General features: G+C 34.9%; 1 protein-coding gene across 8 annotated transcripts in view; it reads right to left on the reverse strand.

Annotated features, from left to right (window-relative positions):
- Positions 1-2,066: 2,066 nt before the first annotated feature.
- LOC145260676 (E3 ubiquitin-protein ligase TRIM9-like) overlaps positions 2,067-19,862 on the reverse strand; it is a 1,004,508-nt gene continuing 986,712 nt past the window's right edge. For 4 of the 8 annotated variants that reach the window (XM_080119036.1, XM_080119035.1, XM_080119034.1 and 1 more), the window contains 2 exons: positions 7,985-8,209; positions 2,067-2,505 (listed from right to left, as the gene is read on the reverse strand). In XM_080119036.1, the coding sequence (XP_079975162.1) occupies positions 2,210-2,505; positions 7,985-8,209 (521 nt within the window). In that variant the 3' untranslated portion in view covers positions 2,067-2,209. The remainder of the gene's footprint in view (positions 2,506-7,984; positions 8,210-19,862) is intronic. The other 4 variants (XR_013864356.1, XR_013864353.1, XR_013864354.1 and 1 more) reach the window with 2 other exon arrangements.

Raw genomic sequence — 19,862 nt, forward strand, 5'->3', positions numbered from 1 at the left:
GCCTTTTCTCTTCCTTGCAATCGCTTTCCCACATAAGAGATGTTGTAAGCCTGTCCCTGCTTTATCGTTATTTTCATAGCAAGTGCTCGTCTGAGCTCCAATCTACGGTCCCCCTTTCCAAATTTCCACGAAAAACGCTCGTTTTCTGAAACCGCTATCAATAATTTTCCCCCACTCTTTATCTGTGCCCAAACCTAAATGTAGATTCCATGAACAAAGTTTCTTTCTTAGAACTGCACGCCTATGGAACTCTCTTCCTTTTGCCTACTTTCCAGTTGAATACAATATGGTTGTATTCAAGTCCAACCTGAACAAGTTCTTAATGAGCCATCCCCTTCAGTAACCCAATTTACTAAATTTCCGCTGCTATACATTGACCACTGTACACTCATTAACCCTTATCCTCGAGTGGCATCAGGGCCTTGATAAGAAAAAAACACTCCATGCACTTTTTATTAGACAGTTAATGCGTGCGCACTCTGTCACTACACACATTGGAAAACAGGAGGACCAACATGGCCTTCAACGAAAGAAAGATACATGGAAGTCCTAAATTCCATTCTTCTATATCACAGCTGGGTGATCCTGCGCCACTCTTGGAAATATTCCGTAAAACTCTAAATTGCTGCCGGAAATAATGACTATTTTTAATACTTATGCTTTAAAAGTTCAAAGAATTTAGACTTGTCTTCGTATCTGTTTTGGAGAATTTTGACTGTTTTTGTAGTGTCTTTTTTTCTTAGGGGGAGGCGGTTTCATACAAAAATTTAATGGTACTTGAATCAGAAAAAAATCAATTTTAATGTTGCTTGAATCAATATAATTTCATGGTTCATGAATCAAAATAATTTAATGGTTCACGACTCAAAACATTTTAATGGCTCACGGATCAAAACATTTTAATGGCTCACGAATCAAAACATTTTAATGGTTCACGAATCAAAACATTTTAATGGCTCGCGAATCAAAACATTTTAATGGTTCATAAATCAGAAAAAAAACACATGATGACAGTAAATCTTAGAATTTATTTCTTAATATTATACACATGAAACACTTTCTTCGTTTTGTGTAAATGGAAAAAAGAATTAAAGAAAAAAATTATCAAAATACAATCGTCATTTTCTGTTTCTCTTCAGATTTAAATAATTAATTATTAGTCTAAGTTTTTTTGTTTTTTGTGTGGGGATAATATTTCTGAGATGTCCGTTCCCCAGTTTTTTTTTTTGTTTTTTTTTTTGGTTTTTATAGTGTTTTTTTTTTAACATCAAAAAACTGAGTGCATATATATTTTTGATTAGATTTATAGAAAAGAAGGGTGAGGGGAGGGGTCTTTTATAAACTTATTAATTTTTATTTACTTGATTAATTTTTTGTGATGAATTTTAACAGTCCAAGATGTATCCGTTTTCCACAAAGCAAAATGTCCATTGCCTGCTCGTCCCAAACTGGTAGACACATCGACACGATTCCATCCTTTTTTTTTTTTCAAATTAAATAGTTTTATTTTAAATTTGCAGTTTTTTTGTTTTTTTTTTTGTAAAAATGTAGAATACTTAAGTCTACACAAAATATCAAACAAAATACATAAAAACAAACAGTTATACCAAATCCAGCAGACGTAACTTTTCTACCGACCTGTATATTTTTGAAGTGCGAAAACTTATTGTCAGATTTCTCTGAATTTGGTTTCGTAAAGTTGACAGCTCAAAGCGGGAAATAAAGGCTGTAGACCTGTCGGATGTTGTAGCTTATTGTTGGATAACTTTATGCAGAAAATATAGTAGTATTTTTAAATACTTAAAACTAACCGTTAGTCAGAGGGGCAAACAGACTCCCTAGATTTATTCTTACGGCCAGATAAAGTATATTTGAATACATTTTCAGCATAATGTTATACATAAATAAGCGACTGCCTCAAAAAGTCGACCGCCATTATTTTTCGTGTGTCGATAATTATACTTAAAGAAAGCAATTGTATATATAAGTCTTAGTTTCCTTCCGTTTAAAAATATACGGTTTGATAAATAACTTTATTTTACTGCGTTTGGTATAAGTTCATTTGTTTTCTTGCTGGTGTTATTCGTTTTGTTGTACAATTTCTGGAGTGTCGTTAACTATTCTACACTTTTACCGTTTTATTATTTTTATTTTTATTTTATCTTTTTCGGATTTTTAAAAAAATTATCGAATGCAGCTTTCGTGATTTTTAAATTTCCCCGCATGCGGGTGGCTGCAGCCCCGTATAGAGGGTAACCTGCACCCCACGGTTGATACTGACTGCAGGGAAAAAGACTCCTTGCAGGTCTGTAAAGGCGATGGGGCCCTGCGGCCGACTATTTACAAAGTAGCTGAGACTGTGCTCCGGGTCGTTGAGGTCGAGCAAGACGCCTACAACATTGCCTTGCTTGATTCCGCCTTCAATACGAGTTGAATGATTATCACAATGGAAAAACCAGCTCCGTTGGTCATCTATATACATACTCCAGCCTTTGTCATCTTTTCCTGGAAAAAAAAAATTAAAGACGAGACGATAAAAATTTTTCATAACTGTATATTGTAGTAAAAAAAAAAAAAAAAAAAATCGTGCAAACCTTTTACCACTGGCAACGCCCGCTTCAGAGAGTGAAAGAAGAAAGAAAAAGATAATGGCCACTGCGTCTATTTATAGACTAGAGATCATGGGAAGAGTATGCAAATAACTTTGGACGGTTTTGTCCTATAAAAAGCCTGCATTTGGGAGAGAGGGTGTCTTTTTTGTTTGGTAGAAGCAATTGCTGTCAGAAGTGCATTGGACTGCAGGATTGAAGAGTGAAGATTGAGTTGTGGGGTCATTGTATTTAACCACAATATGAATTTATATATCCCCTCAGTATACTTTGTAAAATCATTATCATTACCGACATTAAAAAATGACCCCCCCTCCGTAAAACATTCACAGCAAACACTCGCCTAGCTTCTACCACTCTCATGAATTTCCCTTACTCCCTATCTTGTGGTCCTAGATATGACCTAAAACTATATCCGATGGTGAGGCCCTACCTTGCGGGCCTTAGGGAATGTGGAGCCACCCTTCAATTGCCATTGCTCCCAGGTCCACTCTGACCCGGAGTGGTAGTACCTATTAGGGTCCCAACTATGGGTTAAATAGAATCTGACTTAAAAAAAAAATATATATATGCTCCATTAAAATCGTTCCTCAAAAATAACTAGATTCGGCATTAAATAACCTGAAATGGGTTGATATGCCATAAAACAAAAACAACCAACAACCTATCTTAGCCTAAAACTAAACGAAAATTCCATGTGCAAATCTTTTTTCCTCAGAACTGCTCGTATGTGGAACTCAATACTTCGGAGCTGCTACTCAGCTCGCTATAACATGATCATTTTCAAGTCCAATATAAACAAGTCCTTGTTTAGCCACCCCCCCCTAAATAACGATATCTATCCAATTTCCACCACGATCGATCATCAGTGATATTCAATAACCCTTATCCTTGAGTGACGTTCGGGCCTTGATAAGCCATAAATGCCAAGTGTTTATAAGCAAACATATACTACGATTTATGCCTATTGTACTAGCAGATCCCCCGACGTTGCCGAGTCGTAAAATACGCGTAAATAGATTTGAACATTATATAAAGGGCTGACAAGAAAGTTTTTGCGGTTTGTAACTTTCGAATGCTGATGAACATCTTTCGGATTAAACAAACATTTATTAATCGAAATGAGCACTAGCAGATTAAACACTGATATTTGCCAACGCAAACATCTTAGGTTCTGATTGCGATTAAGGTTTTTGAAGATTTTCTCAGGCAGTAAGTTTCCGGGATGCTTAAAAAAGAATTAGTCGGTATGTGAGAAGTAAGATTTTGGTAAATGAGGCAGTTTTGTAGCCTAATTTGTTCAACCTCTACAGAGTCGACGTGCGGTTGAGTATTATCGTGGAGAATTGCGCCTTTTCTCTTAACTAATGCTGGGTGCTGTTGAAGTTTCTGATGCATTTCATTCGTTTGTTGACGGCATTTCTTCGCTTGCATTCAAAAACAAGGCCGATAGCCATTAGTCGCGTGCTCTTGTGTAATGAATGAATGCGTGAACGTAGGATTGACATGAAATTCTTAAAGATGAACTTAAATGGCCGAAAAATGGGCTGAAATGACTTTTTAAAAAATTAAATGACTTTAATGGACTTAAGGATGAATTGAATGACCTTAAGAATGACTTGAATGCTTAAAAAATAACTGGAATCCTTCAAAAACAACTTGAATGATCTGGAGAATTACTTGAATGGCTTTGAGACTGACTGGTTGTAAAGTGGGTGATCATTTTACATTAAATTAATATAAAAAAGTGATCCCCACCACTTTATATCACAAAGTTACGAACATAAGTACAGCATGTAGTAAGACAGATACTACACTTTGATCTTGGCTAAAAGGCAAAGAAAAACTTTAAAAGCTAAGAACAGCATTTATTAACAGACCTTTGATCTTGACCAAAAAGGCCAAGCACAAAAGTGTTACCGACGGACGGACGGACCGACGGAGTGACTTAGAGTCGCTTGCACTAAACTGATAGGTTAGACCGTCGCAAACAGTGAGCATGACCTCCTTTTTGTTCAACTTTTGCTTCGGGAACTGTCTTCGTCCACGTATGACCACTGAGCTGAATGTGGTTGTTGTAAAGAACCCACTTTTTATTGTAAGACACACAACGGTCAAATAATGGGGCGTTCTTATTGCGAAAAAGAAGAGATGGCACTTCATAACGGCATTTCTTTTGGTTTTCGTTCAATTCTTGAGGAACCTATTTATCAAGTTTTTTTTTTTTACTTTTTAGTCTCTCAAGTCGTTGGAAATCGTCGTATACATTATGTACATTAAGCACGTTCTCGAACAGTTGTGCGTGGATTGGCTTCGATTGAGACTCTTAATGGATCGTTGTCAACATCCGATGGCCAACCACTACACTCCTCATCTCCAAGACTCTCGTCGCCGCTACGAAATTTCTTAAACAACTATTGTGCTTCGCGTTCAGTAGTGGCTCCTGGGCCAAATGTTTCGTTGATATCCGCTGTTTCAGCAGCTTTTTAGCCTAGCTTGAATTGCAATAAAATTGTGCAAATTTGCGTTTTGTTACCATCTTGTATTCAACTGTCTTAGATTAGATAGATCGAAAAACGCTCTTTTAAAATGTTGTATAAAGTAACGGTCTTATAACATTTGAAATAACAATAATGAAAACATATGGAATATTAAGACAAACACTTGGATGCAGAGACAAACACACGTGATCCACAGACGCTAGCCGGATATATAGAAACTGCAACAGAAGTAACACAGAATGAAACACCGAAATTGTTGGTTGGTTGGTTGTTTTTGTTTTACGGCATATCAACCTTTTTCAGGTTATTCAATACCGAATCTAGTTATTTTGAGGAACGATTTTTAATGGAGTATATATATTTATTTTTTAAGTCAGATTCTATTTAACCCATAGTTAGGACCCTAACCATAGTTGGGACGTTTAATACGTGGAGTCGCAGGGTACATCTGCTAGTATATGCTATATTGGACTGCAAATCACCGGGTCAGAGTGGACCTGGGAGCAATGGAAATTAAAGGGTGGCTCCACACTCCCCAAGGCCCGCAAGCTTATATAATAAAATGCGCATCAAGTGCGCTTGAAAGCCAAATTAAAACGGAATATTACGAAAATAAACATATTTTACTTGTTTGAAATTTATAATTTATATTTATTCTGTTTAACTGTTTTACGACTGTGCATGCGCGAATCTTTAACATATATATTAAGAATAAGTAGCTTTGAAAACACTTTTCAAAGATCCTGGCAACTTGGCTTGATTGTTATTTTACTTGACTTCCTGAATTAAGGTTTTGGTTCTAATCTCCGCTCATGTAATTTTCTTTTTTCGTTAGTTACAAGAAGCGAACAGTTTATAAAAACATAAGCGAATGCGCATGTCTTGGTTTCTTTCGTTTTGGGGTTTTTCCCCACTTCATTTGGAAAAAGAATTTTATCTTACGTTTAGTACGTGGAGTCGCAGGGAACATCTGCTAGTTTATATTATATTAGACTCGAGAGAGAAATACCAATTCCGAAGCTTCTTTGTTATCTTTATTTGTATTTGTCTATCTAAAACTCATAAGTTAATAACAATAATAATAATAATAATAACAATAATAACAACAATAGGCGAATATACATTGCTCAGTTTGTTTCCGTTTAAAATTTTTTTCCACTTCATTTGTAAAAGGAATTTGACGTTACGTTTAATACGTGGAGACGCAGGGTACATCTGCTAGTGTGTGTATATATATATATATATATATATATATATATATATATATCTCCATCCACACACACACACAAGGTGGTCGCTAGAAAATCGGGAAATTTGTCAAACAACTATTTATTTTTACGAAGTTTTTCAACTAAAAATGTTATATTATACTCATAGATACTCAAAATGCCGTCCGTGCACTTGCCTGCAGCGTCTTAACCTAGCAATCCAAGCTCGTGTAGACTTTTGAAGGGTAACCTGTTGGATATCATTCCAACCTCTTGCCATGAAGGTTTTCAAATTTCCCGCTTTTGTAGCGACCACATTGTATTATACTTCACTATAACGCGCTCGAAGTAATGAATGTCTAAAACTCATAAATTGTCAGACAAATCTAAGCTTATTTAATTGGAATTCATTATTAATTTATTTCGGACTATAATCCTCATTTTTTTTAGTTGTTTCACGACGTTTTGGCAAACTATTCCTCTGGCCTTCGTCAGGTGGTAACCGCGACGGGATAGGAACTCCGAATCTCCTAACTGTATTCTTAGCAATTACTGCCTTCCATAGTTGTTGTCGTCTCACCACGTTTTTGGCCAAGTAAGCCTCTTTCAAAAATTCATACATTTTCTTCTACACTACCAACATGAATAACCCCGAAAATGTTTTTTTTAATTGCGTTACAAATAACCAACGCGACAATAAAACTTATTGTTTTACTGGGTACGTTTTCAGCGTCGTAATTGTTTTGTTTTTGTTTTCGCGTTTAAATTAAAAGATATATCAAAATTTGAATTTAACTTTAAGTATTATAGCATCTGTTCAGTGCACATTTACCTAGAAGTATGGCAAACCACTTATAATTCAATGGTTGTAAGTTTGTTTTTTGGATTTTTTTTTCAAAAATAAACAATTATAAACAGAACAACTCATAGAAATCTATATCCTTTTTTCATTTTAATATACTCTCATAGAAATATGTCTTATGTTACAAAAAACTTTCTTTACGTCTCAAATGTCACGCTCATACATTAATTCTCTATTTGTTTATACACCTTAACAAAAAACAAAAACATTTATACATTTTCTTCTATACTACAAACAAATAAATAACGTGTTTTTTTTTTACTTTAGAAATAAATAATCAACGCGACAATAAAACGTATTGTTTTACTGTAAACGTGTTCAGTGTTCCAATCTTTATTTCACGTTTAAATTAAAAGATATCAACATTTGAATTTAAGTATTACGGTATCTGTTCAATGCACATTTACCTATAAGTATGACAAACCACTTATAATTCAATGGCTGTAAGTTTCTTTTCCAAAAATAAACAATTATAAACAAAACGACTCACGGATATCTATAATCTTTTTTTCATTTTAATATACTTTCATAGAACTTTTTCTGTTAGGTCACAAAAAAATTATTTTCTCTACGTCACAAGTGTCACGTTCATACATTAATTCCATAGCTAATATAACATACTGACCCAACGGGTCATGGATAGTCAAGTAAATAAATAAAACTTTAGCTACTTTTATATAACAAAAAAAAATGCATTTTCTTTGATAACTTAGCGTACGTTTCCCTGCTCCGGTTGGAAAATAAATTTACAAAATAATTTGCCTGGGGAATGTCCCGTGGGATCATGATGCGAGAATTACTTACCTAGCATCGATCTTTTGTCTACATCGAACCTTGCTATACCAAAGGCCAAATCCGTGTGGTTGTCGTATCGATCAATGCTAATTTCCCAATAATGTACACCTTTAGAGAGTCCCACAGCGCCGAGAATGACCCTGTGACCAAAACTCCTGCAGGATGCTGATTGGTTGTTTTCGGAAAAGATAACATCAGGCGGTGCAAAGTCTCTGTCTAGACAAAACCAGGCCACTGCAAAGAGATAAACGAAACGAAATATTAAAAAACTGCAAAGAGATAAACGAAACGAAATATTAAAAAACTGCAAAGAGATAAACGAAACGAAATATTAAAAAAACTGCAAAGAGATAAACGAAACGAAATATTAAAAAACTGCAAAGAGATAAACGAAACGAAATATTAAAAAACTGCAAAGAGATAAACGAAACGAAATATTAAAAAACTGCAAAGAGATAAACGAAACGAAATATTAAAAAACTGCAAAGAGATAAACGAAACGAAATATTAAAAAACTGCAAAGAGATAAACGAAACGAAATATTAAAAAACTGCAAAGAGATAAACGAAACGAAATATTAAAAAAATGCAAAGAGATAAACGAAATATTAAAAAAACTGCAAAGAGATAAACGAAACGAAATATTAAAAAACTGCAAAGAGATAAACGAAACGAAATATTAAAAAACTGCAAAGAGATAAACGAAACGAAATATTAAAAAAAGCGTCGATGATATTTCTAGGAACAAGTAATTACCGAATTGTAACAAATATGATGCTCTCATTTTTTTCGTTTATTGTTATATAATATTTAAAAAAAAACTATATCTCGGGTGATTATATATATATATATATATATATATATATATATATATATATATATATATACTTGTTTATTGTTATATAAACATGCTCACATCCCGCTGCTACAAATAGCCACTTGTTTCAATCAAACAACAGATATCATCAGGCAGCGACCTGACTATTCAAAAGTTCAATGAATAATCATAGATTATGAATAATCATAGATTATTCATTGAACTTTTGAATAGTCAAGTCGCTGCCTGATGATATCTGTTGTTTGATTGAAACAAGTGGCTATTTGTAGCAGCGGGATGTGAGCATGTTTATATAACAATAAACAAGTATTATCAGCTCTTTTTTATTGAGCACTATCTAACAACCTCGTTGAATTCATTAGTCCATTACTTTTGAATATAAAAAACCCCGAGTATATATATATATATATATATATATATATATATATATATATATATATATATATATGTAGAGTTAAGCATTTTTTTTCATTCAAGCAAACGGTATTAAATGCAACGGAGATACTTTCGTTTATTTATTTTTCATTTTCCGCATAATCTTATATCAAAATCGAAAATATTAATGAAGCTTCTATAATTATTACTGTCACGAGCGCTTTCGATTCTTCCACGAACCATCTTATGGTGTTGACGAAATATAAGGAGCGAAAGATGGACATTAAAAAATGAAAAGTAAAAAGATACATTAAACCGCGTTAGTTAAAATATAAAGTCGATTAAAAATTCGAGCATTAAAATTAGCAAGTTCATGGGCACGATTGGCAAAGTCCATCCCTTACGTGTTACACATTGCAACGAATAGGATGCTCTAATTTTTTTCTTTTGTTATAGTTTGTTATATATATGTGTGTGTGCATTTAGGCATTTTTTTCATTCAAGCAAACATTAAATTCAACGGAGATACTTTCATTTATTTACTTTTCATTTTCTGTATAATCTTGTATCAAAATCGAAAATATTAATGAAGGTTCCATAATTATTACTGTCACGAGCGCTTTCGATTCTTCCACGAACCATCTTATGATGTTGAGGAAATATAAGTGTGAAGGAGCGAAAATGGAGTTAAAAAAAATGACAATTAAAAATATACATTAAAGGTGATAGTATGTTAAAAGATATAAAGTCGATGAGAAGTCGATTAAAAAGTTCGTGGCACAATTGGCAAAGTCTGCCCCTTACGCGCCACGCAAAACATTTTAACATATTTCTGCTTTTCCCAAATGCAGTATTATTTATAGTAGGGCGATGAGCTCTAATATATATATTCGCAAAATCAAGATAAATAATATAAAGTGAGAACACCATATGAGATATTTCCTTACGCATTACTATTGTTTCATAACTATTTGGACAAATTTAAATATATCATTTAAAATATTCCAAAATAGCTACTCTTCAGACAGCAAATTACATTTGTTATGAATATTTAAATATTCATAATCCCATTTTTAAGGGCACAAACAGTTGGATTCACCTTTTTACTATTTTTCTTTACTTTTTCGATTGCCTTAGAATTGAGTAGTTGTTATAATTTTGTACTTCAACTTTTTAAATGATACTTCAACAATTTATATATATATTAGTGTTGGGACGATTAATCGGAATCGGGAATCGTAAAAATCGGGACATTTGGAGGTATCGGAATCGGGAATATTGGTGCCTATTTTACGATGCCAAAGCGATTCTTTTGTCTTTTTGTTTAATTTGATTTTGTTTTAAATAAAATCTTCCATTGTTGGAAATATTGATAAATTAGTAAATATTAATTGATTTTAAAATACGAGTAAAGCTAAAACCGATAGATCATCTTCTTCTTAGGAAAATATCTGTATATCTAACATGGGTTTTTACGAAAATCAGGGAAAATAACAATCTTATAGCTAAATACTGGAAGCATTATAAAAATCGGGAATTTAGCACGGAATCGAGAAAAATATTAGAATCGTCCCATCACTAATATGATTTTCACAAAATCAAGAGAACAAAGATCGGAGTGATAGCAACAGGTTATGTATTTTTATAATACGTGACAATCGTTTCGTGGCCGTTTGGACACTTAAAAACATTTTCATATACTTTGTAACGTAAATACACAACTTGGTTCTATCACTCCGATGTTTTGTCATTTTGATTTTGTGAAAATGATATATATTAGTGATGGGACGTTTCTAATATTTTTCCCGATTCCGTGCTGAATTCCCGATTCTTTATAATTATCTCAATTATAAAAAAAACAAAAAAACTGGTCATTTTAAAGCTTATGAATTAAGTCCTCTTATTCTGACAATAACTTTATTGCTTTGCGAGCAATTACTGAATTTAAACTCAGTCATGTTCTGAAAGTCAAAAAAACAATTTCTCAAGAGACAAGTGAAGCATGCATGCCCCCCCCCCCCCCGTGAGGTCACAGTGAATGAGGCATAAAAAATGACTAAGCTCAGCATTTCCCCCCCCCCCACCTCCATTTGCCCCATATCATTTTGCCCCAAAAGTTCTCAGGGGACGTCAAATCATGGTGAAAATGAACAAACGGTGCAGTTTTAGGCCGTAACATATGTAAATTTGAGTTTCGCGCCATGTAATAAAAAGAACTGACTAAGTCCATCGTTGCCCCCTCCACAATTTAGCCCCAAAGGTCCCCAAAGCCTTCACATTTAAATTTGAGTTCAGCACCATGCAAAACTGTCCCGATTTTTGCATAGATTATTATAGTCGTGATTAAAAAAAAAAAAAAAAGTATTTGGGTGCCATCAGCTAGAATCGAACCCAAAAGCTAAACTGAAGCATACAAAGCTGATGACGTTACCACTGCGACGCATATCAACTGATTAAAAATAAACTTAGATGAATGTACAAAATGCATAGCTTGCGTTCGTCAGAGCGTTCACCATTAAAATACTTGTAGTATCCCTCTGCTTGCTCTACATTTCGTATTTTTCAAAATCACAGACATTGTAAAAGCAGATACAAAATGAAAATAAAACTGACACAAATGAAAATAAATTATTTATGGTCCCCCCCCCCGACAAAAGGAGGGTGGACTTGTTAATTCATCCTCATGCGTTCGCACTTTTCTCAATATTTACGCCTTGGATTTTTTTTTTTTTTAACTTTGCACAAACATTAAACATGATGAGTAAAAAAACTTAACAGAACGGATATTCCGGGAAAAATCCAGTTCCCCCCCCCCTAGGGGTGCCTTTCGGATTAAAATGGTTAAAATTGATACTTTTGTGCTTATTAAAAAAAAATTGATGCCTTAGATGTTTATAAAACTTTCTGAAAAGTTGTAACTAACTGATTTCTATATAATTTTGCGGGTTTGTATTACTGTACACATAGATTCAAAAAAGTTGCCAAAAAACAAATATATAACAAATAAATGTTATCAAAGGCAAGATAAGTTACTTTTCTACAAAACTGGATATATTTTTTGTGTTTTTATTCAATGTAACATGTTTATTCAGCTCGATAAACATGCAGTGTTTACCGATGTATTGGAAAATTCAAAATGGCGCCCGACTGTCTCTTTAACACGGTAAGTTTGGCAAACGATGTTATAAATAATAAACTAGACAAAATACTATAAAAAAACAACCGAATATATGTCAACTTATGTCACGGTAACATATATTGAGCGAATTTCTAATAGTATTTTGTCTAGTTTATTATTTATAATACCTTTTCCAAAACTTATCCTCTCCGAGAAAGAGTCGGCCGCCATTTTGAATTTTCCAATACATCGGTAAACACTGTCAGCTTTTCGAGCTGAATAAACATGTTACATTAAATAAAAACACGAAAAATATGTCCACTTTGGTAGAAAAATAACTTATATTACCTTTGATAACATTTATTTGTTATATATTTGTTTTTTGACAACTTTTTCGAATCTGTGTACAGTAATACAAACCCAATTTTGCTTGTCTATACTTCACAATAACTCTTGGGTGTGCCTCAGGGGCTCTTTTTGGGGCTAATAAAAACATTCTATTTTTGGGACTTTTCTTTACCACATTTGTCCAAAAATTTCTGTGTAGGTCTATTTAATAGTTTTTCATAGTGCTGAACTCAAATTTTATCAGGTTCTTGAACAATATCCGATGGTGAGGCTCCAGCTTGCGGGCTTTGGGGGAGTGTGGAGCCACCCATTAATTGCCATTGCTCCCAGCTCCACTCTGACCCGGGGTGGTAGTACCTGTTAGGGTGCCAACTATGTGCTAAATAGAAACCGACTTAAAAGCAAATATACTCTATTAAAAAATTGTTCTTCAAAATCACTGGATTCGGCATTAAATAACCTGAAAAGGGTTGATATGCCGTAAAACAAAAACAACCAACCAAACAACCAATTTTAATAAATAAGCCTTGGGGACTTTGGGGGCTAAATTGGGGGGGGGGCAACTAATGGATTTAGTCATTTCTTTTTTTGCATGGTGCAGAACTCAAATTTACATATGTCAAGGCCTAAAACTGCACCGTTTGTTCATTTTCACCAGGATTTGAGTCTCCTGTTGGGGCTAAATGAGGAGGGGGCAACTGCTGAACTTAGTCATTTTTTATGCCTCGTAAACAGTGCACTCACGGGGGACCATACACGCTTTATTTGTTAATTATTGGAATTCTTTTTCTTAAGAATAATTTGTATATTTTCATTTGAGGACTATTATCCTCATCTCTTACACTCGTTATTTCACGACGTTTCGGCAAACTATTCCTCTGGCCTTCGTCAGGTAATTAACAGCGACGGGATAGGAATGCTGACTCTTCAACTGTATCTTCAATAATTACTGCTTTCCATAGTTGTCGTTGTCTCACTACGTTTTGGGCACACTAATCCTCTGAGCGGCATTTTTTTTTATTGAGATAAACGTAAAGAGAAACATACGTACATCTGTTTTCGTTTGTGTGTACAGATGTATATATTATGTATATGTGTGTATAAATATACGACAAATCTACGTTGACACACCGGTTTCCATCAGATCACCGTAGTTAAGCAACATTGAGCCTGGTCAGTACTAAAATGGGTGACCATTTGGGACTTTCAGGTGCTGTATGTGCTCTCCGCTTATCTCGGCATTGTTTCCAGTCAGTTTTGGTCTTCTCATTGTCACTGGACCCAAGCAGTGCCGATTCAGATGTGTGGTCAGATCTTGTAACCCTTGTCTCACAATTACCCGCTCAGTTACCATAACAGGGGTGTCCATTGTCTCTTGAGACTGAACAGGGCCATCGCATGTGTATATAATGTATATTTTATATGGAAAATATTGTAAGGAATATTCAACAGATAAACGAAAAATATGTATACATATGTCTGTGTGTTTGCGTGTATGTTTGTGCATATGAATGTATATATCTCTCTGTGTATGTATGTACGCGCAAAACTCCTGTTCAGGTCAATTTTGCACCTAGTAGTCCGAACCAAACGATCTGTTTGACATGCAGCAAAGTTTGCAAGTCTACTGCTGGTCCGAGAAGACACGATTGTTCATAGGAATACCTTCGATGGAAATTGCTCAATTTGCATGTCAAATCTGCTTCAAGATGTTCAAATTTTTGGCGGGGGTGCAGAGTCATCTAAGATGGCATGGACGACAAGATTGGGAGAACTCAATGTGATTTTGATCATCTGAAAAAATGCAGCAATCATCATGTCTACATATATCTACATATGTGTGTGTGTGTGTTTCTCGTTTGTTTTAATTTTCTTTTCACTTTGTTTTTGCTGGAGATGGGGCATTCTACCGGATACCAAACATTCTCCCATTAGTTTACTTACTCCAACTGAAAGATCTTTTTAAGACTCTAACCGTCCATTTAAGCGCAATTTGTTTGTATTTATCTTGCACTTGGTTCACCAGGTATATTCGCCAGATAGTTTTTGAAATTATTTTTCATTCGCCTAATTGTTCCTATTATGACTGGAATGATGGATATCTTTAGGACGCTTACTTAAACTAGGGTTGCCACTTTCTCCCTCTTATCCAATGTCAGACTTAATAGCCCCGTTTTCTAGGTATGTAGTTATGGGAATTTCGTAGTCATAGTGGATGGTGCATGACTTATTTCCAACTCTTCTTTCTGGTAAACATGTTCCCAAGATTTGCTATTACATTGGATATTCAAATTTTAACAAATTTTCCAGTGGAGATACCGACACACTCCATTGTGTCGCATTGTATAATAGCCGTCCCTCAACATGAGTGTACATGCGTATGCCGTATACGTATTCAAAATTTATCCATAAGAGTTTTTCGTCATCAGACTCGTCAGTGTGGCCACATGAAGTTTATCGTCCTCCCACTCTAACCTAAAACTTTTTAATTTCGGTAACTACAGAATATTAACATCCAACGATAGGTCTCCGTCATAGACGGTCCTGGATATGACCTTAAACTATATCCAGTGGTGAGGCCTCAGCTTGCGGGCTTTGGGGAGTGTGGAGCCACCCTTTAATTACTATTGCTCCCAGGTCCACTCTGACCCGGAGTGGTAGTACCTGTTAGGGTCCCAACTATGGGTTAAATAGAAACTGATTTGCAAACAAAAAATATATTCTATAAAGAAATTTTTCTTCAAAATCTTTGAATTCGGCATTAAATAACCCGAAAAGGGTTGATATGCCGTAAAACAAAAACAACCAACCAACCGTCATAGATAGCCGTTTCTTGCATAACTCTTCAGTGGGCTAGACTCACTGAAGACGTAAGCCCCAGGATTCTAACGATGGAAACAGGTCGCTACTAGACGTTACTTTAAATAATCTAACAAGAACCGCTTACCAATGCGGCTATACAGTATACATTACTATAGGGCTTAAAATTTTAGTTCAATAAATATTTTCGGAGACAAATATTCCGTCAACTATGTAATAGATAACCCGTGTACATTACAAAGCGGTCAATAAATCTAAAATTAAAATCATGCTTAGTTAATGCAGCTGGCTTCGCTGAAAATAATTCAAACCTTGATGGAATACATTGTGTCGATAATTAATTTTCTTTAAAGCTTGATCGGTCGACCGACGACGTATTTACGCAAACCATTCTCCAGGTTACTTTGTGTAATGTTATTTAAGTTTTCAAAGAACATTATTTCCCATAAAACCTATAACTATGTAAATCGATATTGTTATAACTGCTTGATATTGATTCCTTTTCGTCTTCAACGAACATACACAATAATACTAAGAAAGGTCGTATGTAAAATATGGTTCGACTGGCCTTGCCAGCTGGAGACTCGTTTTAATGTTAATTGTGATCAGTGCCGAACATACACAGGCATCTAACTTTTAGATTTCTTCCTATTATATTCTATATTCAGTGGAGATGTGTGTGTGTGTGTATATATATATATATATATATATATATATATATATATATATATATATATATATATATACTAGCAGTTAGGGCCCTAGCAAAGCTGGGTTTATGTACTGTTAATAACTGTATGCGCATACGTTTGAGCACTTTACGAGTGGCGGACGGATGTTTATTTAGATAGACATTCGGGCAGATTAGTTGCGGGCACCGCTTCCGTGGTCAAGGGGTAGAACTGCCGACTGTCATCACGACGGTTCCAGGTTCGATCCTCGGCTTGGGATAGGTGCTAGTCTAGCGGTACTGATGAGTTGTGATACAACGAAACAGGACTGTATGTCGATGACTAAAATATATTTTATATATATATATATATATATATATATATATATATATATGCTAAAAAGTTTTACTCCAGTCCAGGTAACCTACATCTAAAATTTCAATTGTTTAGACCTAAAATTGGTGGAGGAGTTTGGTAGAGTCTGCAAAGATCAACTCTTTCCACTTTGACCTCTTGGAAGCCAAATTTTTCCCCCAAAACTGATTTAAAAGCTTGCTGCACGTCTGAATAATCTTTTATGTAAAATCTCAAATCTTTAGACGCAAAGTTGGCTGAATAGTTTGCTAGAGACTGCAAAGGTCAAATCTTTGGAACTTTGACCCTTTGGTAGCCAAATTTTCGGTCAAAACCCCATTCAAAAAGATTGCCCTATGCCTGAATACACATTATGTAAAACTAGCCTGGGTGCCCGGCGTTTCCCGGGTGTTTGGAGGTATATTGAGCAAAAAAAAAAAAAAAGAAAATTAACTGATCTTAGTGTAAGATCGAATAAGTACACGCATGGATGACGCCGGAGAGCAATATGATTCGACACAAGGGATCAAAATAATTGAAGGCCCAACGTTTTCTATCAATAACATCCACTTTTCTCTCTCCTTAAAAAAAAAAACAACTTTTTCTGAACCCACAAACTGATATTGAATATGTGCGGATGATCAAATAAAGAAACTGTCAAATTTCAAAATATTATCAAATATTGATTGAAGTGTTTGTTTTTTTTTTCCATTTGTTATCGATTTTCTTTCTGTTTGAGTATAAAAATGATTTTTTATGAAAAAAAAAAAATATCGGGATAATTCATGTAGATGAACATCTCTACTCTTTTAAAGACGCGCCCGCGCAATATACGCGCTTGGCGGGATAAATACTACTACAAATAATAATGTAAATGTATCACCTATCATCAAACCCAAAAGCCTCTAAAGGATAACTGATTATAATGCTTTTCACTTAAGAGATGAGGAAGCTGATACTGAGATCTAGGATAACTGACGGAATGGTCTTAGTATAACTAATTGTGCAGAGTTGATGACAGAGACCTGTTTACATTAAATATGAATGCAACTATTAGGTAATATGAAGGGAAGCAAACTCGTGGTAATGTTTTTCACGGACGGAAAACTCTTTGCAAAGAAGATACTCAAGCTTTTCTAACGTTCAAGTACGTCTAATCGTCTCTATGCTTGGAATGGTTGGTGGGTTCTCTTGTAAACTGACCCTGCAATTTCTGACGTTGTACATCTAACCCATCCGGTTTTTTTAGTCGCGTGCAAGCGATTCTATAAGTCTCTCCGTCGGTTGGTATGTCTGTCCGTAACACTTTTGTGCTTGGCCTTTTTGGTTAAGATCAAAGGTCTGTTGTTAATAGATGCTGTTCTTAGATTTATAAGCTTCCCTTGGCCTTTTGGCCATGATCAAAGTGTAGTATCTGTCTTACATGCTGTACTTATGTTTGTAACTTTTCCTTGGCCACATAGCTAGCATAACGTTTAAAATTCCCTAAATCAAATAAGTTTTGTAAAGTGGGGGATAATTTTTCTGTATTATTTTAATGTAAAATGATCACCCACTTTACAACCAGTCAGTCTCAAAGCCATTCAAGTTGTTTTTGAAGGATTCCAGTTATTTTTAATAATTCAAGTCCTTCTTAAGGTCATTCAATTCATCCTTAAGTTCATTAAAGTCATTCTAAGTCATTTACTTTTTATTTGTCATTTCAGCCCATTTTTTGGTCATTTTAGTTTCTTTAAGAATTTCATGTCAATCCTACATTCATGGATTCATTCATTACACGAGAGCACGCGACTAATGGCTATCGGGCTTTTTTTTGTTTGTTTGTTTTTTCATCATTAGTGTCACCAGTTTAACGTCCGTTTTACATCAATTGAACAGCTGTTAAAAATTGACTTCCAAAGTAATCTATCCTTTTTGTATCAATCGTTTTACTTTCGTTCATAGTTTCTTTGACCTTTCTCTGTGAACAGAACCTGCTACCTTAACTTTTCTACATCTACTAACCCAAGAACTCATCGATTCTTTCAGTGTGACCATACCAACAAAGTCTATTGTTCTATCAGGCATGTGTTCAGTATGATGATGTACGAAGGTGAAATCTGGCCAGTGAGGGTTAGAATATGTCTGCTTGAAGATAGATGATATGAGGATGATACGTTAGATGTATAAGAGAGGATGTCGTCGAAAGATTAAATCTGTAAATTATAAGATGCGAGTAAAACAGTAGACCTTGATGGTATGGTCACTCTAAAAGAATGGATGTGAGTGTTTGGATTAACAGGCGTAGAACAGTTGAGGTCATTTGGCCAGTGAGGGTTGTGGACTTGTGTAACATAGTGCCGGAGGGCAAAACCAAGATGAGGAAGTCAGTCCGACAATCTCAATAAATTATCAAATATTGATTGAAATGCTTTTTTTTTTTATTTGTTATCGATTTTCCTTCGGTTTAGGTATAAAAATTATTTTTATGAAAAAAAAAAATATCGGGATAATTCATATATACTCCTTTCAAGACGCGCCCGCGCAATATACGCGCTTGGCAGTAAAAAGTTGAGATGCGCCCGCACAACATACGCGCTTGGCGGGATAAATACTACTACAAATAATAATGTATCACCTATTATCAAACCCAAAAGCCTCTAAAGGATAACTGATTATAATGCTTTTCAATTAAGAGATGAGGAAGCTGATGCTGGGATCTAGGATAACTGACGGAATGGTCTTAGTATAACTAATTGTATTATTAGTATAACTAATTGCGCATGGGAGAATATCATCATCAGCAGCAAAGGATAGCTTACTTGTGAAGAGAGTATAGAGAAATGCGTGCTTCCCATATTGGAAATCGAACCAGGGACGATATTTTATTTACCTTATTCAGGTGTTTAGATTACTTTTCTTGATTGTGATTTTAGAAGCTAACGCTACATCACAAAACGTTTAACATCTCTAGTGAAAACTGTACAATAGATCTGACAAAACTCGAATACTGCACATCAAACTCACAATCTACGTTTGCATTCTGTGACGTCACTATCACCAGCTCACATGTACAATCTACCTGTGTATTACTATTTCATGAGAAATGGTCAGGAACACCTCGAACCTTGACTAAACTTCAATCTATGGTTCCACCCCTGCAAAACATTCACAACGAAAACTCGTCGCGCTACAACCATTGTAAAAAAAATTCCCTGTGCCTAAAACTAAACATAAATTCCATGAACAAAGTTTCTTTCCTAGAACTACCTGCTTGTGGAACTATACTACGGGGCTGTTATCTATCTAACTAACTACAGTATGGCCGTTTTCAAGTCCAATGTAAACAAGTTCTTGTTGAGCTACGCTCTTAAATAGTCAAATC

The sequence above is a fragment of the Euprymna scolopes genome, chromosome 36, assembly GCF_053919585.1.
Source record: "Euprymna scolopes isolate OS-2025 chromosome 36, ASM5391958v1, whole genome shotgun sequence".
Taxonomy (NCBI): Eukaryota; Metazoa; Mollusca; class Cephalopoda; order Sepiida; family Sepiolidae; genus Euprymna; species Euprymna scolopes.